A 20,801-nucleotide genomic window follows, 5' to 3' on the forward strand; every position below is an offset into this window, starting at 1 on the left:
TTCAGCAGGAGAATGGAAGATGGTCAGAGATTAATCCAAATAGTTGGCAGTATTTTATGTTTGTCTCTCAAAATGTTACCCAAATGGAATATTTTAAGTAATATCATAAAAATACAAAAAGCAGAAATCAGTAACTGTTTATTTGATGGCCTGATAAATAGTTCTGATGTGAAAAGCTAATCACAAGTTTCTGTTTCAGATATTGTTCCTAGAGATGCACACCTGAAGGACAAGTTCATTCAGCATTTTGGAGGTAAGAAAACTTCCACTAAAGAAGATTTTTGTGAAAACATTTTGGCCTAGAATCTCTGATACCCTTTGCAGACATTGCGAAACTGTTTTATCTGGGAAACAACTTTAAGAACATATTTGGCACTTTTCCCATGCAACTGTTGGCAGGACTCTCCAAGTTTTGCCCCTCTGAGAAAAAACATGTTCATTCCTGCAAGCCAAGATACAGTATACTGAAGTCATAGACAGCTTTGTGAACGCCGTTCTTTGGGTCAGAACGGGGTCGCATGGCTTAGCTGCAGGGCAGTAGTTTAGAGAAACAGCACATGGTCTGAAGCTGACAGAATTAAGTTGAAGGCATTGCTAAGCTAAGCTGATTATTTGTCTCAGGACCTGTGAGTAGACTTCATTATTGCTATGAAAATCTGGAAGCATAATCGTTGGTGCAGAAACTCTTAGACGTTATTATAACTCACAACTTGACTTTGTTTCAGTCTAAATTGAAAGCTGATCAGTTAATAATAAGTCTACAACTGACAAAGTAAAGCCACTTTGGGGTGCAGTTACTTTTTAGTTAGTTAGTTTTTTTTAAAAACTATAATTCTTACAAATATGTGGTTAATTAAAGTCAAAATTAATATTAAGCGTTTTTATGAGGTGTTGAGTTCTTTACATCATTTGGGTATTAGCAGATCGTGGACGTCTTTGTAAGCCAATGAAAGGAAGGTTAAAAAAAAATCCCTTTTCTACTGATTTTATAAAAATTAAAACCTCCATGATGTATTAATTTAGATTCAAGTTGATTCTTACTGTAGAGCATATAGAATCAATCTGTTAAGTTTATTTGTATAGCACATTTCAGAAGGAAGGCATTTCAAAGTGCTTAATGAAAACATAAAAATATCACAAACACATCATACAGTCACCAATTGTAAAACCAGTAATATTTCATTTGAGTCACATTTAGAGATGTTTAGAGAAATCAAGTGGTAACTAGAATTGGACAACTTTCAGATGGGTCAGATTATTGACCCTGACCTGTGACGGCTGATTGGAAACTCCAAATGTTTATATTTCTCCCGTCAGTAAAGCACACTAATTCAGCATTCGTTTTATACTCAGAATATAGATTTTATCAATGTTTAGCAATTGCAAAGACTTACAATAAAGCCCTCTGAAGTCTGTATTCTGGCTGGGAAAGCTGAGTAGCCATTAGTTTAGTATACCGCTGCAATTCACTTAGAATACAGTGAAAAGTTGCCAGTGTAGTACTTATAGTACTAATAAAAATACTAGCACACAACGAGCTGTAAAAGGCCTCTCAAAATCTAGTCCTCATGTACCTGCCTACTGCAAAGTCTATCTGTTTTCACCTAGAAGAAAACTTCTTCTAAGTGCTTTCACCTTCACTTCTAGGTAAAAACACCTAGAAGAACACCTGAAACCAACGTCTGAATTAGCAGATGAAAACTTCACCAACCCCAGAGTTTTGGAATCAGGCATAAAATTCAAATCAGTCTTGCTAAAGAGTGACCCTTCTGCACTCTGGAGAAATTTATTTTAATCTTGAAGCAGGAAACTCCCTTAAAGCTAGAGATATTTAATCATTAGACAGAAATGATCTCAGTATAAATTGACATGATTTATGAAAAGCACTCCCATTTTCAACAAAAGCACAGCATCAGGTCATGTATTTTTCTTAAAAAATGTTATATTAAGATAATTTCTTTTCATTTTACCTAATGTGACCTTCTCTTTTCTCAAGCAGGACATGTCAAGTTCTCGTCGGAGTGCAAAACACACTTTCACAGACTATACCACACCACAAGGGATTGCTCAAGACCAGCATGTGTGTATGCTTTTTCATTCAACAGACAACTAATTTTTATCAGTTTTCTTTGTTCCTCTTTCTCTATTTTTTATCTTAAAATATTATCCATTTCATAATGGCTGAGAAAACATGTGTGTTTAATATTAATATGACTGACATTTTATGTGAGCAAACTGTTTTTGTTGGCAGAAAGTTTAAAGTTATTTCAACATAGAGATCTTTTGGTTTCTGCGTGGGTCACTAAGCATCTTCTTAGAATATATTAAATCAACTTTGGTTAGTGTTTTTCAGATCAGATAAAAAATGTTGTTGATTAGGGCTGCATCATATTAAAAGCAGACATGTAATGTCGATATTATTAGTCAAAACTGTGAGGATGATATCAGTCATGACAAACAAGTTTTTTTTGGTTTTTTTTTCACTTTTCAACCGTGATTCTAACTCTCTTCTGTGGTCACAAGCATCTTGGGCCCATTAACACGGCACCCAAGCACAGTATTAACGGGCCCATTAATACAGTATTAAGTAGTACTGTAAGTCAGATCAATAAGTTTCACCTTTTCAAGAAAAAAAAAAAAAACTAAAAAAAAACTGAAAGCTGAATATCTTATTAGTTTGCAAATTGTCTTTTTTTTTTGTCCTAAGTCCTTCAAATCATCAAACTAATTTCTTCAGCAGACAGAAATAGCCAGAAACAATTTTCAAATGATATTTCATTTAATCAAGGGAAAAAAGTAATCCAAACCAATCGACCCCGATACGACAAAATAATTCCCTCCGATTCTACTAACTGGCTGTGCCACATTTAGATGTGTTTTGCCTCAGAGTGGAGGAACTTTGGATCACTTGTCTTGGTAGAATTGTTTTGACTAATGGAGAGTTCGCTCTCATGCTTCTGTTTACGAGGCATGATCCAGATTTAAATCTGAACTTTGATCAGACTTCTTCCTAGACTTTATTTTTTTTGAATTATTCAAAGGCAGACATAGTGCCCTGCTTTGGATTGTCCTGCTGCGTAAAATAGGCATGACGGGAAAAATTGATGGTGTGGCCAGTTTAACTGTAATTAAATAATTAAACTGCAATTAATTGTAAATAATTAATGTAGCTAATCACAACCATTCTCCATTTAAAAAATGAGGCATGTGTATTTCAAATACACCAGGATGATTAAGATAGCATTTTCCCCTTAATAAATTAATCATCTGTTATGATCTCCTTTTTGTATTTAATCAGGTAATCTTTGTCTGAAATTTATAATCTGAATCATTTTAGTTTTACCAAAAAGCAAACACAGAAGAAACGTCGTAGGCCAATGAATTAACAACCATTATGAATATTTTGAACAAAGCAACTTATTTCTAAGATGTCATGATGCTCCGTGGAGGCATCCAATCTGTTTTTTTCACTGAACAGCCACATGAGAAGTAATGCGCCAAACAATCTGTTTTTTCTTGTTAGAACAATGATATAGAACAAAATTTACATGGTCCGAACCATTTGGATGTTTTATGTCCAAATTATTAAAACTTTGCTTTGTTTAATCTGCTGATTATATGTCAGAAACTTTGGCTCTTTTATGTTAAAGGGGAGCAATCATTCTTGGTACTGATGCAGTTTAAAGAAATAACAAAAATCAAGAGGTAAGATAGAGATATGAAAAAAATATTTGTGTTACTGTACATATATATATATATATATATATGTATATATATACTAAATACTAGAAATTTACACAATCGGTCACAACTCTGAGCAGAATTAAATGTAGAAAAAGAACACATGGGTTTTGCCTTCATAATGGAATAATGGAATGTTTTCCAAAAATTTCAGCAAGTCCTTTAGCATCAAAAGTACCTTCATATATGTCCAAGTCATCCCACCCATGGGCACTGTTGTTGCACTACTACAGCTGTTGGCTTTTGCAACTAATAAAAGTCTAAAGGGTCTTTTTAATCTCTGTTAAATCGAAGAGGACGGGGGGGTTGTGTGTGTGTGTTTTCTTTAAAGCCGACTGAGACATGAGGTCATCTAACAAGAAAACACATGTTTATAATCCATCTGTCCAGCTGAGATGAGCTTTTGTCCATAGAACTTTGCAAGATTTCAAACTCAGCTTTCAATTCTGCCTGTGGTTCTTTTGGTTGTGAATTGGGATAAGTAGCAATAATAAGGCTAATATTATTCACTTTGGCATAATCAGTTTACATGCAGTGGCATACTGATGGTCATCACTGTTTAATAGTGGTTCCCATCCTTGCCTTGCATGAGCTAAGACTATGTCACTGTAAAATACAAAGCAATTGTTCAAAAAATAATTTTTGTAAATAAAAAAAAAAAAAAAGAAAATCCTTCAAATCCGTGAGGCGCATCATTGCTTAGAAAGACAAAGCCGTGGGTGCTTTTTATAATCAAACCTGAGTCTCACAATTTTTTAAAACTGATACAAATAGAAAGAAATACCCAAAAAATAGATTACAAGATGTGAACAATTTTTGAAATTACTAGTGCAATATGTCAAATCACAAACATCATTGCGAAATCAATGTTTGCAATTTTACAATCTCAAAAGTTTGGATGCATTACTTTGCTGAATACAAAATTTAAAATACCTACAACACACCTACAACTTGTTAGTAATATGTTTACGTGTAAAGCAGACTTTGACCGCCCTCGCTGTGCATACTTGACGCATATCTTTAGTGGTCGAGGTATTAAAGCTAACTAGGAGTGATGGATACCTTCTGATTTAAAAATAAATCTGTTAATTCAAAATGTCCGTATCTACTTAGAAATTTAGTTACAACAAAACAAAAATTATTAGACAATTTAAAATGCAGATGCAAAACAGAGTAAAAAACAACACTGATCTGATATTGTTATCAGAGTATTCAGCATTGCAGTCACATTGTGCAAAATTTAAATTGTTTTGCATTTCAGCAATAAAATGCAATAAAATGTAACTGTAGGAAATGTGACTGGTTTTATAACTTCTTATTAGTAAATAAATAGATAAATCAGAGAAAACATTTCCAACTCAGTGTTTGTTGCTCCTCTCTCTGAGATATTTGCAGTTTTCAAAATTATGGAGTAAATAGTAGTGAAAGCAGATATGTTCAGACATGACTCTTATTAGTTCTCAATATTTGTTGAAGTAAAGCTGCTGCTATCCTGAAAAGGAGCTAATTCTTTTAATTTTAGTAATTGATTAGGTCATGTGAAACTGCTAACAGTCTTTTTTTCTTACCGTTTCTTTCTTTTAGATTACAAAAGGTGTGCAAGATTGCTAACGCGATTAGCAATGAGTCCGCTCTGCATGCAGTCATAGGTTTTGTATGTGAGTATTTGTTTTTTCTTCTCAAGTTACTCTTGGTGTTTTATATCCCTCGCCAAAACAGAAATGATTAACATAGACATGCAGATGTATACTTTGTGCTGAAGAGACTCAATCTCTGACAGAGAGTAAATCTGTCAAATGTTCATCTGAGGAAGACCGATCCTTCCTATAATCAGAAACATATCTCTTTTACATCTGTCCAACATTTAGATGTTGTATAGAATGTGATCTATCCTTGATCTCTGAAATGTTTTCATGCCAGAACAAAATCTTCTCATACCATAACTTCAACATTTCCTTTCAGACACTTCTAAATTAGTTAAACTTGGACTTAAACTCTTAGAGGAAAACAGACATGCACATTGGGATGATTTTGAGTAACGATAAAGGAAAATTGAAATCCTCAGATGTGTTTAAATTTTTTTTAAAAACCTCACAAATAAAAGTCTTTCAAAATTATGGACAATATTCTTTCTCTGAAATTTAAAAGACTCGTTCCTACTGACCACAAACACTTGTTGGCATATCCCACTGCCCCAGGGGGGCAAAGGTAGTTCATACATTTTGCAAGCATTTACTTTCTCACAATTGCAACTGGTAGACATAGATTTTTTTTTGCCTAATAAATGAAATCACTTGAGAAATTGATTTCTCAAGGTTATTGCTGTCTGATATTAAAATGTACTTAACGGTCTGACGTGTTTAAGTGTGCCAAACATTAAAAACGGTATCACTCCTCTACATTTTTCCCATAACTGGAATAAAGAATTCATTTAATTTAATCATATGAGCAACTTTAGATAATGCCAAGCATGATCAGATGTTTTCAGAAGCACACGACTACATCCCTGAAGTCAAGGAAGGTCCCTGAATGTTGTCAGTGAAATAATTCTGGATGTATGCTCATCCCTCTTTTTAAGGCGATCCGTAAAAACTCCTCTTTCTCTGCTGCCTTGATGGCTTTAAACCTAACATAGGTAAAAGCAGGGTTCACACTGGATGCAATTATGTCCAGACTGATGAGTGATTGCCACACACAAGCTCATCTCCCTAAGTAGTCATTCATGGTCATTGGGTTTAGCTGGTAATAATGTAATTGAAGAGACTGACACATCCTCAGGAATCAGATAATAGGATCCTGTCTGCGTTGTTCTGAGAGCTCACATGTGTGTCACGATTGACGAACATCAGAAGACGTATGAAATGAGTCATGATTCGGCAATTCTGGTCATTTCTCAGTGACCTTCGGCAGCAGTAATAATCCCTCTTTAGAAGCTGACAACATGACTTCCTTAGAAAGATGTGAAGATGTGATAAAATCTCCAAATCCAGCATTGAGCCACGGGATTTTGATAAAAAAAAAAAATAAATAAAAAAAAAACTTTAAAAAGTGTAGAAACTGCCAATATTTAACTATGCATTTTTGTGTTGCGATTTAAATTCCAGGTCGCCATATAACGGAAGAGGGATCAATGCGTTGCCAAGGAAGTGCCTTCAAACCCACAGCAGACATGAGGACGTTCTTTCTGTGTGTGTTTATAGTGTCTATGTTTTTGCTGTTGGTGTTGTCATAACTCAAAATGATTGAATGGAGATTGTTGGTTGTTTGTGAGTGGAATGGACCATATATTTGTAAGCAAATAATTTAATATCAAATACATCTATTTATTGAAAGGACATATAAATATATGTAATGTTTAACAGTCACTGAGAATCCGATCATTTTGGTTATAAAAGTCATGAGTGATGGAAAGAAAATGTATTTGCTTTATTTTCTATATAAATTCCACTTTTGCTAATTTGCTGACTTTATACTCCATCTTTGTCTTCATCACATTTTATTTGGCACTTGAGTGATTGTTGACAATAAGACCATATAAAATAACGATAATGGTGACAGCTCACTGCATTACTGAATAAAGAATACTGAAGCACAGGAGGTTTTGCATTTTCTTTACATTTTTTTTTTTTTTTAATTCATGCCAAAAGTGGAGTCAGGCAGTGCAATGGGTGAGGCCGCGAACGGAGCCCACGGGAGTGGACGGTTCGTTCTTGGCACAGCATGTGATGCGTTTATCTCCGTACACTTCACTTTTAACAGAAAAAAGCTGTCTTCTCCTCGTCTGAATTTGTAAGCAGTCGGGAAAGAAGCTGGGTTTCATCACAACCGTGTTGCTATGGGACTGCTTTTTTGGGTCAAATGCTTGTTTTGCACTTTTCAGCACCTTTTTCAGACGCTGCTGTCCCTGCCACTCAGAGCAGGTGCTATAATCACTGAGTCCACCCACTCACCTCCCTTTTTTTCTTGGAGGTCACTGCAGATCGTCTGGTAGACTCTCGCATTTGCAGTCACTCACTTAATCAAGGCTATCAGATGCCTTGGAACGAACAGGAGGTTGAGCAATCCTTGCTCAGCCAAAAAAATAAACATACAGTAGATAAAACCATACAAAAAAAACCCTCCCACAAGAAAGCACAAGTTTAATGCTTGAAAACATCTGTTTGGTTCAAGGAAAGCGCTTGTGAGAAAACTCAAACGCAGAGAAGGGAACTGACTGATCTGTATCATCAAAAAGCAAAGTGTTTCTGGTGCTTGAACTTCTGAACACTTGTCACATGAGAGTGAAATCTGAACCACTTCTCACATTGTGTTCCAGTTTACTTGTTCTTAGGCCAGATAAGGTTTATTTTCTCATGTGTGTTTTCTTTATCGCTCCACAATTAGAAGATACCAAACACTGCACATATGATATTAAGGAAATCAAGACAAACACAGTTGGCTTAGAATAAAAGCTCCCTTGTAATGAAATTCAAATTGACCATTTTAATTTTCTATAGCGTTTGGATAACTTTACTCTAACAAAGTGCTATAACGTCCCCTGGAACCGCAGAAGTGGGAGATTTCTGGTCTGGAGAATATTGACAGTGATTGTTTTTTGTTTAAGTAGTGATACAAACACTGAGTCAGGCACACACTCGTACACACGCACACACAAGGGGGGTTGCTGATGGATAAGGTTCTGAGCAAACACAAACTACAAGCCAAAGATTACAACAGCTCAGTTCTCACGTCAGCTTGTCTCCACAGACTGAGCGGGAACCTTTTCTTTCACAGCCTCATGCATTATTCACTAATAGTTTGGCTTTTTGCGCCATCATTATAAACTCATCCGTGGAAAAAAGTTGAGTTGCTGAGGAGCATGTTTAATGGTGTGTACAGATACCGTCGCTGGGACTGGGATCTCAATCTAGGCAATGTTTCCAACTTGATATGAGGTTTGTCTCGCAGGGCTATAAACCATGTGATAGCCTCTGCTCCACAAATCACAGCCTCCTTACGAATGGAGGAGTTCAGCTTTGAAATTTATGCTTCACCCAACCTCTGTGTACTTGTCAAACTTGCACACATAAATCCACCCTGAGCAACATGTGGCGAAATATGCGGTGATTACCTGAGCCAATTAAGGAAACGGCTGAAGCTATAAAAGGATTAAGCTGCTAAAAATACAGCTTGCACCTCGAGGGGACGCACAGGGGATCCCTTTCCCTCCGGGTGGGCAGGACAGGGACACTGGATCCTAATCTGAGGAGGATATCACTTATCTGGAGACAAACAGCACAGATTAGGAGAGGAGACAGAAGATGCACTGGGGATAGCATGTGGGAGGGCTTTAACACAATTACACACAAGCATCAAATCCCCTCTCTGGTACCTTTGAGAAATTTGGTGTAATAAATAGTAAACAGAGACCAAAGCCATGCCATTTCCTCCCTGTCAGACTGCATCCGGCCTTGCCAAAGCCCAGGGGTGAAGAGAGGAAACACCTTAATGTCGTCACCTTCTGCTCCAGTGTTATGGCCAACAGCTCCTTAAGCATTTTCATATTTCCAAACCACAAACTTCAGTATGCTTTGGGGAACTTTTTGTGGTAGACCAAGACAAAGTAGTGCACAACTGCACATTTTTATTAAGCCTCTTGTAATTTGATATGTCTAAATAACATCCATTACAAACAATTCCCACTTGTGAAATATTTAATCTTAGAGGTTTCCGTGACAACGCCAAGTTTAATGATCAGAAGCATGAAGACCAAAGGAACAGAGCAGACGGGTCAAGGGTAAAGTAATCGAGGAATTGAAGGCAGGATTAAGCTACTATGAAATATCCCGTTTAAATATTTCATAAACTCTTATTTAATTCTAGACCAAAATACAATTGAGAACCTTAGATAATACTTGAAAATTGACATTCAAATATGTTCTCCATCCATTCTGACTGGGTTTGACCCATTTTCTTTCTTTTTTTTTTTTAAAGAAAAATAAGAAAATGATTCAGTTTGTAGATAATAAAAGCTGCTGGACATATTCCAAAAGATTTACACTGTTATTCTAACAATAGTGTCTTCACAGTTCTGTCCGAAATGTAAAGCAGCTGCAGCTGATTCAGAACCCTGGTGCTCATGATCTCACTAAAACTAGGAAAACAGACCCTCGGGTTAAAAGTTCTTACACTGGCTCCCTGTAGCTCAGATAATATACTTTAAAATACTTTTGTTAGTTTATAAATAACTGGCTGGCTTTGCACCAGAATACATTAAAGATCTGATATTGTGTCAACCTTCGAGACCACTCAGGTCTTCTGGTTCAACTTAGGTCAAACATGGAGAGAAGCAGGATTCAGTTTGACTAAACACTGTTCAATTGTTTTATTCGTAAGAAAGTATGTTTTCAAAAAGCATGTCATTTTACTTCAACTCTAATTTTTGCACAACTTGGTTTCAATCTATCACATAAAGTAAAATACTTTGAAAGTTGTGGTTTAAAGTTCAAAAACCGTTAATACTTCAGCAGAACGCTGTGCTTTAATTTTAAAAGACATTGTCATAAGTCTTTATAGTGAATTTGAACATCTGGTGCCATTCCTTCATTGCTGCTAACGCCTCACTAAGGGCAATTCATTGGCCTGATTTTTGTCTTTAACCCTGCAAACATAATAACATGCTTGTCGAACAGATTTCATGCTGACACACATGGCATGGTTACTTATGACGTATATCAAACCACCTCTCCCCTCATGCGCAGAAGAATTTTGTGACAAAAGTGCACACGATAATCCAATTTTGGAGACCCTTAAGGCTTTATTCAGGCAAAGCATCATATTTATAGTGCATGCAGTAGCCACAGTGGCTGTAAAACTGTCAGAGGGTGAATAGATTTACGCCATGTCTCATGATTAATTCATTTCTCTTCTTATATCTTTTGGGGAATGCACAAATCCCACATGAGTCACCAATAATATACATTCAAACAAGGCCCCAATTAAGGATTTGACAAATGAAAGATGAATAAGCTGTCATCATCACAGTGAAATCTTCCCCAACAGTTTCATTGTGCCAAAGGGGAAATGTTGACAGTAAATGAAACAGGTTCTGTTTGGTGAAAATGTGTTGATGCACATTTTGACCCAAACCACAGCTGATCAGTGATTTGGTCTGTGGTGTGCAGCGGTTTGACGAGGAGGGAGCTGCTTGTTCTGCCAGCTGAAGGGTCTTTGATCCCCCTGTGCTTGAGGTGTTGGCAATAAGTCTCTGCCACCCCCTCTGCATGTCCCGCACTGAGAGCGCTGCGATGCCTTTCAATTTGAAGAAAAACCAAAATAAATTACTGGAAGACATCTTTCTCTTCGATCCTTGTTATCCCAACCTGATGAAATCATGTGATCTCAGTTTATTGTACTGAAAGAAAAAGCTTGAAGCTCATGATTCAAATGAGCAAACAAACAAAAAAAAAAAACTTAAGACAATAAATATGTTGTATTACAAACAGTGATATGTTTGATTATTTCTGCTTTAAATGTCAAGGTTAACAAGTCTTAATGCAAATGTTAGTTTGAGCTGAACTGTGAAGCCAGATGATCAGTGATAAATACTTTACACCGAATGTCCTCATCAGTTTGATTCCAGTGATAAAATTAGATACATTAATTTAAATACACTAATTAAACAACTGAGAAAAAATGGCTATTTTTCCATCAGATTCTCAGTCTAGTAACAGGTTAAAGCAAGGACGCCGTTTGCTGATTGGATATGATGCACGCAACTTTCAAAGAAAACAAAATGACGATGTTCGTTATTGTGGTAAAAAATAAAATAAAATAAAAAATTTCCGTTTAAATGTGACTAAAAAAACTAAATGTCCAAAATTATTTATACCCCTCTCACTAATAAAAGTGACACGACTACATACGAGCTAATGACTTTCCACTGATATTCTTTAAGGTTGAGAGGCCTCCGTCTAATCAGTCTCAAACTTTGAAACTTTAATCAAATTGAGCCACTTCATTTTTTTTTTTTTTGCCTCAACAAGATTTGCAAAGGACATGTAGGCTTTTCAGTCAAGACCCACAGAATCCAGCACTATGCAAAGATCTTCAAGATTTTACATCCAGAATTGCCCACATTCTTATACGTAGATGGCGTTAGTGATCTTTGCTTTTGTTTTGTTTTGTTTTTTTTTTTAAAAAAACCTGTTATTACACTAATCTTGCAAGAGAAGGTGCCACTTTTGACTACCACAATCTGTTTCCAGTGTGCAATTATTTATGGTTTTTAATACTTTATATGAATACCACTGTAACTTTGTGACATCTAGACATTTTCATCTGTTTACTCAAAGAAAACATTTGTTCACAATTAATCTGTCCAATTAAGATGTTTTAGAAAAACATGGGGTATTTGGGTGCAGAGGCTTAAATATTCCCATAATCCCACAATCCAATAAATCAATGGGTATGAACAATTTTAGACAACCTCTTGCAAACATATCCACTCCATTACTTTAAATCTAAATCTGGCAAGTGGGTATGATTGATTTTGGGCAAAAATGTAAAAACCTCTGTAAGAGAAAAATAAGAAATACATTTGTTAATTAAACAAAGGAGACATCACTGTTTGTAGAAAATGCTTGTTTAATTATCTGCCAAAAATAAAGTTTATATACATAAAATTGTGGTGGAAAGCATTTTAAAAATATTGCTAAATAGTAAAAGGCCACAGAAAGTTTACATTTACAGTTTTTTGTTTTCATGAAATCTTCAAGACTCCTTGTAAATAAAAGCAATCTCATTTAGGAGTAACTGTGATTAAAATGAAATATATTTGTGGTTAAAGGAAAAATGGTTATGGCAACAAGTACAATGCAGGAAATTGTTTTTTAATAACCATGTTTTCTAATTGTATTGCTTTAATTTTTACATTCACATTTTTTAATTAGAATTTAAACTTTTAACCCAGACACTGAATTCATGCTGTGACTTGTTTTTTTTTGTTCACTATCTTGTTCTTCTCTTTAGCATGTTTTGTAGGAAGAAGAAGATAAATTTACAGTCAAAATAACAACATCAAAATGGCTACATTTGAACATAGCCATTATTTAAGCATTTTAAACAGCATGATTACTCAGAGAATTGGTTCGGTCTCATTCCAGTTGACTGATGCATCTTTCCACCTGCATGAAAACAAAACCAAGCTTTTTAGGACACGAAGAACAAATCCAGGTAAACACAAAATGATGTATAACTTTTATTTAACCAAAGTTATCAGTTATTGTGCACATTAAGAAAAAGAAAAAAATGGGCAAAACAAGGTCCTACCGTGTCCTGATGCAGAGCTCAAGTGGAGGAATGAGATCAGCGTCAACTTCCTGGTGTTTCTGTGCCAATTTGCCGACAGCTGAACAAACAATTCACATTTTTAGTTTGGTTCAAATCAAAGTATTGCCATTAAAAGAAAGGTCCAAATAGATGAAAACCGTTAGTGAGGTAAAACATGGCAGCACAGCTGCTCATGCATACTCTAGGTCTAAATCAGTCACTGTCTAATTATACTGTAATTAGAATTAGTAGTATCGAAAGGGGAAAAAAAGCATTAATCATCAAGTAATTCCTGGTGTCAGGGAATCGGGAGAAACAATCTATAAAAAACTAATAACATATTCGAAGCATTTGGCTGCATTTAAAAACAAAGATGATTAGATCTAGAGAACTACAATACAAACATACAAACAGTGAGGCGGATTTCCTCCTGCTGACTGGCCAATCCATCATAATAATACAGATCAAACTCCAGGTCTTCATCTTGATTGGTCAACAGCTCCCTCTTCAGGCCAAACAGCACACTGAAGTGACTTTCACTGCACACCACCCAGATGGGGTAAGAAGGAGACTTCAGGTAAGCCCCCACCTAAGGAAGACAATATGAATATTTAATGTTTTGACTAGCATGTAAACGGTAGTCTAACACAATTGTTAAATTGTTTCTGTGTGCAGTAGGACTCCGCTGATGACAGAACAACTTGGTTTATACTAGACAAAAGTTCAGCTGCTCTGTTATATTCTGTACTTGCAAGTATCCCAGATGTGTCTACCATCACCATGAAGAATTCAATACAGCTCACCTTACAGATATTATAATGTTCAAACAAGGACAGCAGGCCGACTTGGCATCGGTCCTTAATTCCCTTAAGCAAAGTCATGTTGCCATTTCCTGAGTCCAGCTCTACATCGTTGTCAAAGACGTTAGAAACCGCTCTGCCACAGAGCAACAGATTCACCAACTCCTGAAGGTAGGGGGGAAAAAAAAGAAGACGACAAGCATGGATGAAGAGGTAGGAAAAAAGAGGAAATATACAAGGAACAACAACATTTAGACAGGATATTTAGAAATGTTTTTTTGTCTCTTGTTTTCTTCTATTTTGTACTGAACCAGACCTGGGAAATACTCAAATCCAGACTTTGTAGAAACTCTGTAAATTTGGCTTGACATTATCCAACTTAAATAGATTGTTCAAACCTGAGTGCAGTAGCCATGAGCTCCTATCAGTGGGGTCGTATGCAGGTCCATGTCCTCTCTCACTCTGAGAAGATAAAAAAATAAATTAACAACAATACAACCCAGTTCAAAGCAAGTTCTTCAGAATGTCTTGTTTTGAAGAGCCACAAAGGGTTTACATCTACTTTTCAATGGATCGAGAAAGAACAGCTGAGACGACCAGCAGAATGCATCCGAACATCCCCATTTCATACTGGGGAATAAAATACAAAGAGCAAAAGCATCAAAACAAAATATCTGGCAGGCAAGAAAAATTGAGATAAGTGGCGAGTTCTTCACCTGCTCAATATGCTGCTCTAGAATGACCTGCAGATCTTTGACGTTATCCACAGAGAAACACGTCATCTGGATCAGAAAGATCAGATCAGATAGACTGGAAAATAAAAGCTTAACAAAAGACAACGAAAATATAGAAAAACCTAATAACTCAGCATTAAATTTTGGGCCTTTAATTATATAACTTGAATTTTTTTTTTTACAAATTAAAATTATATGCACAAGTTGGAATTTGCTGTGGATGATTTGCACAAGCTTAAACGTATATGCACCGATTCAGACGCCCTCTGGAGCAGACGTTTTGTATCTACCAACCACATTCAGATAATGGATGGACTGATGGTTTCGTGGCATGGACCCTAGCTAGTTTTAAGCATATACTATCACGCTTTGAATAGTGTTGAGGTCTAGACCATTTCCAAGGCGAAGCTTAGCTTCGCTTCAGTTTGGGTTTCGGATAATGGTCCGGATGAAACCTGTCAGTTGTTGATTTAGGGGGAAACTGAATAATTAGTCAGTTCACTTTGTGCGATGCACAAGTATCACCGACAGCAACGCAGTCTGAAAAAATGATGCCGCCACCACTATGCCACTATGCCTCACATTGTTCTTTGAACTGAAAGCCTATCAATCTTTGCTTTGTCTGACAATCGGCCTTTCCTCCTGAAGACACTCATAAAATCTTGCCTCATTTTGGAAAGTTACGCTGGTATTCCAGAACGTTCCCATTTATAAAGGGCTTGATGCTTTGAGGTTCCTTTGTTGTTCCTGAACATCATAATAGAATCTAAAGGCGACCATCTTGATGAGGCTGAAAACAACTCGATATTCCAGTAGAACAATTATGCCAAACATGCATCAAAACTAGTCTTAGGATTGATTAAAAAAAATGTTAGACAAGTTTAGAAAAATTATAAAATGTGTTTGTCCTAACCCTGAAATATCATTTAAAAAGGCCAAAATTAAGAGAACATTAAATTATACGATGGGTGTCCAGTATGTAAACCTCTGATGGAAACTGTCCTATCGTACAGATAGAAGAACCTTTGTACCTTTTCAAACAATCCCTCAGATCTGTAGTGTCCAAATGCGGTGAAATGGCCTCTTCCTGAATTTCTGCTATGAAAAAAAAGATGAAAGAAAGCAAAAAGAATGTAAAGACTTTAAAAAAGTGGTACATCTGGTCAAGCAGTTCCATGCGGAAGAGTTCTCAGATAAATAGGTTTGACAGGTGGTGGAGATGTGAACCCAGTTTGTCAGAGACCACTCATCTGAATCAGACATACTGAACTGATCTGACCTTAGATGACATATTCTCACAACTTGAGATAAATATGAAAAGACAATGGTGTGGTTCTCTGTGCTAGCTAAAACCCTTTATTGACCTAAATAAGTAAGCTCAGGTTGCAGCAAATATTATGTTAAACAGTAACCTCAGCATTAGAGGCAGGTATATTAACCAATTAACAGACGTCTTACATTGCAACTACAGCTTGTTTTTCCTCCCCGGCTCTCCACAAAACTTCAGCCAGAGCCAAAACAAGACAGTGTCTTCTGGTGCTGCTGGAAGGTCTCAGTCGTCTGAAAACAAAATGAAACATCAATCTTAACCAGTTGGTCTGCAATTCCAATCCAGATGATACAGACCTTATATAACAAACGAATACCAAGTTGTGAATAATTCTTACATGGAAGGAAAATAACACATGGTTTCCTCTTTGCAGAAAACAGAATGCAAGTAATTGGTGTGCAGTTTTAGATTGGGATCAAAATTTTAACTACCACATAGAACTTTTTAATAAACCAGCTTTCAATTATCTTATAAATGAAACATGCTGACGGCAGAATTATGATGTGTCTATGACTTTGTTCAGGAGGAAAAGCGAAGCTGTCTTGGGAGAAAAAAGGTCGATGCAACAAAAAGACCAAACAGCCAGACTGACAAGGAAACAACTTAGAAAAAGTATATCACATAAAATCACAATAAAACACATTATAGTTTGTGGTTATGTAGTGCCAACATGTGAAAATGTTAGATTAAGACCCAGAAAGGCAAAGGTTTGATGTGAAAGCTCACTTACTGCAGGATAATGTCTCCACCATCAGCATTTTCAAACAGAAGCTTCTTCAGAAAAAAAGCTTGAATTGATGCCAGGACTCCACAAGGACCACCCTGAAAAAAAAAAAAAAAAAAAAAAAAAAAAAAAAAACGTATGAAGCATATGTACTTGAATTAATTTTAAAGTATGATAAAATCACCTTTCTCTGAACAATCCCGTATCCGAGGTCAGGTGTGTCAGAAAAAGTAAAACCCTGATTTTTCCACTCAGTGCTAAAACAACTTAAGCCGGAACCCAGAAGTATTGTTTTCAGTTCCTAAAAGAAAAAACGACCATTAAACAAACGAGCTCAAATCAAACAGAATCTGACCCTGGCTGGTCTCTGTATCAGTGCGGTCAGAAACACACCGTGGCGTTGCGATGGTCCATGGGATGGCCTGGAAATGTAAACTTTGAAACGGCTCTATGAAGAGGCACTTCTTCTGGCAGACCACCAGAGTCATCAATGTCATCTGAAAATGTAATAAAACAAATCCATTTGACAAGTCAAGTTCTTAAACACATCTATGACATTTCTTTCTATCAGGGTTTACCTAAAACCATCTCAGCCACGTTCAGCTCATGGGCATCTAGTTTCGTCTTTACTCTTCAAGAAACAACAAGATACAAAAAAACCTCTGATAACCTTCTGAATACACTTTCACTACTATCAAAACATAAAATCCAACTGGTAACAAATGAGTATTTACTTTATTGTGTTTACTGTTCTTTGTCCTTTACTTCTGAAGCCCTTTTCTTCCTGGTTTTCCTCTTTTGAATCAACGGACTCTATATTTCGTTCTTCCCAGCTGGATGTGTTTTGGACAGTCAACTCAGGTCCATCCCGAGATTTCCTGCTTTCCTCATCCCTGATGAACAATGGTTGAGAAACTTCGACCCTCCGACTCTGCCTTTTTCTGTTAGATTCCTGAAATGAAAACATAATTTGATGATGGAGGAAAAATATCAGAAATATACCATCTACTGGTTTCTAAGGTAAATACCTGAGCTACTGGTCCGGTCACCATGCCTCGCCTGATGCGGCTAGTTTTGTTTTTCGAGGTGACCCCAGCAATTAAACATTTACTTTCTTTCTCTTTTTGGGTGTAGTTCTCCTGTTTAGAAGGCATTGGTTTCTGGCCTTCTTGGAAATCTGTGTTGTCAATTAAGAAATCATTTGGATTCAAGGAAGTGGGTCCATCCTTCTTAGAAGTCATTGATAAATCTGTCACCGGAATGCTGCATATTTCTTTCACTTCAGAACTGTAAAAAAAAAGAATGCCATGCAAGTAAAATATACTAGCTTCAATGGAGTAAAATAATGCAAGTTTGTAGCTGTTAAATACCTCAGTTCACTGTGTTTGCTAGGATAAATGGCTGGTGTAATTTCATCTGCTTTTGTTTCATTTATCATTGATGGCGATCCTGCAGGGTAATCAGATGTTGAGCCTGTATTTGTGACCACATGTTGCGAGTCTCCTGTGGGGATATGTTCATGGTGTAACCGTTCAATGTGATGCTTCACGATGATTTCCAACAATGTTTTCACAGGCGATTTCTGAACCTGCAATTTTAAGAATGTCAGTTGCAGACGATTTAGCCAGTTATCTATATAAATGTGTGGCATTCATCGATTTACCTTATTTTGTCTGTAGAGATCTTTGATGTTAAGCATCTGCTTCAGCAGTGATCGGTTATTGATACTGGCCGGCGTGCGTGGATGTTCTTCATCCATACAAGCAATGGTCCTTTTCAGGCCCTGTGCATAAAAAAAAAAAAAAAACAAAGGACGCATGAATGTATGGTGGGATGGCTGGATAGATGGAAAGGAAAACAAAGAGAGGAACATTTATAGATGAGGAAATTTTGTTTATATACAGCAATAGTAAGAAAAGCTCATCGAGAAGGCTAGCTCCCAGTGCAGGAGGTGAGAGACAGAAGAACTCTGTCAACACAACACCAAGGAGCAAGATAAGATTATTCCTCCTAGAAGCTGACTAGAAGGAAGACATTATAACCATCACTACTCCCAACAAACTCAAAACACTATTTGCTTAGTTTTTTTCTTATTTTAAATAACATTCCTGCTGTTATTTTCACAATTCTGTTGCTTGTAGAGTCTATTGTTGTTTTGAAACACAAATATCCTTGCATATTTTTCTTTAAGTGATCCTTTTAATCTGAATATGCTAATTTTAATAAATGTACTACTTTTCTTATGTTGGAAATTTGTCCTTACTGTACAGTCTGTTATTCAGATTCTTAGATATTTTACCTTAATGCAAATATGCCTGCTTCCACTTATCTTTAACTTGCTGCTGGTAAACTTGAATGTCCCCACAATAGGACAATGAATGATATTTTTATTGTATTCGTGCATTAGTGTGACCAACAATTAAAGGAAAAACTTCAAAATAATATCATTGGTACGCTGACACATACTGCATAAAAAAGATAAATGAAAAGTACTAATTTATTTAAAAATCTCAAACTTCAGTCAATGATACTTACTGGGCAAACAGTTAGTATTTATTTGTTCAAAATTTCCAGGTAACAATTGTGTTATGATTTATGAGTGTCTTTTAGGAGCTTGTTCCAGAGGAAAGAAAAATAAGTTTAATCCCGCCTCAATGTAGCTAGTTCTGCTCTAGGAAACAGAGTAAGATGGTTCTACTCTTACTCTGTGAGTAGAACTCATTAAACTCATTAATGAGTTTATTAGGCTCAAGAACAGTAGGAAAAATTATAAAATCTTCAACATTTGAGCTGCAGCTGCTGATATGCATCAATTTTCCCTATGTACTGTTTTGACTAAGTTTGTTGCAAATCAGACAAAGCAAGTACGCTGGTAAAAAAAAAAAAAAAAAAAGGTTAATGATAAACAGAAAACATGTAAAGTCTGCTCCGATTAATATATTTCAATTGCTTTATCAATAAATTGCATATTAAGACACATAATAGTCCTAATATCGCTCCAACCTACAGCTTTTCAACCACTTTGGGGGGGGGGGGGTTTGTTTGTTTCGGTTTTTCCTTTTTTATTTTAAATTAAAAAATAAATAAATAAATAAAGCAAAAAGTCAGCGTATAACATGGAACATGTCCCAAAATAACATGCTAACCACTGAGAGGGTAATGCTAACACGAGCTAGGTAGCTAGTTAGCCAACGGTCTTCACAGAAACAGAGTTCTGTTGACACCTAGTCTTCGCTGTCTTACCTTCCTGCTCAGATATTCCCGCACTAAAGACGAAGAAATCTCTTCCACCGAAGGGACCATGATAATGGTAGCGTGTCCAGCTGCAGGAAATTCAACAAACGGCGGTGGGCCGACAGCGCAGATCTTCCGTTAGGTGGATAGAACAATAACGAGACGAGATCTCCCACCAGGAGATACTATTGTTGGCAAAGTGTTTTCTGAAAGTGGTGCCTCCTCGGTTGTGGCTTTAATTAAACGAAATTGTTGTACGTTGACAAATTGGTTGTCAGATCTGGAAGACTGATGTTTGGTGGAGGGTATCAACATGTTTTATAGATCAGTGAAACTGCGCAGCTGGTTGTCCGTCAATGCCTGTTACCATGGTGATGTGTCGCTCTGGCGTTCCACAAAAATATCCAGAAAAACTATCATGGTCACCATAAATCCTGTAATTTTGATATCAGGTTCAGAGGATTAGGGCAGAATTCAGATTTTTTTATTTTTTTTATTTTTTATTTTTGCAGTGGCCCTAATCCTCTTCCGTAGGTACAGTAATATCCAAAGAATAAAAGTAAACCTTGAAAGGATAACGTTTAGTTTTATTATAAACAATCAAAAAGCTGTTTGTCTTTGGTAAATGTGTGTCACAGTATTTTCCAGAGGTTAAAATTGACCTTTGCGCTGCAGAATTGTTATTCTTAAATGTGGAAGAAATATATAACCTAAGGCTGTAGTTCCCAAAGTTGGATCACTTTGTAAATAGGGGATCCTGAGATTCTTTTCACCTTAATACCAAAAAATGACCATGAAAGAGGATAAGCCTTTTAGTAATATTACTAAAGATGAAAGAAAGAAAAAAAACTGTACTTTTTATGCTAATTATATTGTCCTTGTACCATTTGTTCACTGACTCTGTAAAAATGCTTATCAGTGATTCTTGA

General features: G+C 36.3%; 2 protein-coding genes across 6 annotated transcripts in view; one reads left to right on the plus strand and one right to left on the minus strand.

Moving 5' to 3' along the window:
* Window positions 1-7,338, plus strand: part of alkal1 (ALK and LTK ligand 1) — a 13,856-nt gene extending 6,518 nt beyond the window's left edge. For 2 of the 3 annotated variants that reach the window (XM_015045736.1, XM_015045735.1), the window contains exons 3-6: window positions 200-253; window positions 1,997-2,080; window positions 5,326-5,399; window positions 6,846-7,338. In XM_015045736.1, the coding sequence (XP_014901222.1) occupies window positions 200-253; window positions 1,997-2,080; window positions 5,326-5,390 (203 nt within the window). In that variant the 3' untranslated portion in view covers window positions 5,391-5,399; window positions 6,846-7,338. The remainder of the gene's footprint in view (window positions 1-199; window positions 254-1,996; window positions 2,081-5,325; window positions 5,400-6,845) is intronic. The other variant, XM_015045737.1, reaches the window with a different exon arrangement.
* Window positions 7,339-12,745: 5,407 nt separating this feature from the next.
* Window positions 12,746-20,236, minus strand: mindy4 (MINDY lysine 48 deubiquitinase 4). 3 transcript variants are annotated; one of them, XM_015045739.1, is made up of 18 exons: window positions 19,882-20,236; window positions 18,302-18,421; window positions 18,009-18,226; window positions 17,667-17,925; window positions 17,373-17,590; window positions 17,217-17,269; window positions 17,032-17,135; window positions 16,823-16,939; window positions 16,645-16,736; window positions 16,043-16,144; window positions 15,616-15,679; window positions 14,567-14,632; window positions 14,413-14,480; window positions 14,249-14,312; window positions 13,854-14,015; window positions 13,459-13,639; window positions 13,051-13,129; window positions 12,746-12,905 (listed from the first exon to the last, which is right to left on the minus strand). In XM_015045739.1, exons 1-18 carry the CDS (start codon window positions 19,939-19,941, stop codon window positions 12,857-12,859), a joined length of 2,076 nt encoding a protein of 691 aa, XP_014901225.1. In that variant the 5' UTR covers window positions 19,942-20,236; the 3' UTR covers window positions 12,746-12,856. The 3 variants fall into 3 exon arrangements, with proteins under 3 accessions (XP_014901225.1, XP_014901224.1, XP_014901226.1); XM_015045738.1 differs by having other exon boundaries at window positions 15,616-15,682; XM_015045740.1 differs by lacking the exon at window positions 19,882-20,236 and having other exon boundaries at window positions 15,616-15,682; window positions 18,009-18,141; window positions 18,302-18,388.
* Window positions 20,237-20,801: the final 565 nt, after the last annotated feature.

Source organism: Poecilia latipinna, unplaced genomic scaffold (genome assembly GCF_001443285.1).
Source record: "Poecilia latipinna isolate Pla-1442-1.1 unplaced genomic scaffold, P_latipinna-1.0 Scaffold742, whole genome shotgun sequence".
In the NCBI taxonomy this organism is placed as follows: Eukaryota; Metazoa; Chordata; class Actinopteri; order Cyprinodontiformes; family Poeciliidae; genus Poecilia; species Poecilia latipinna.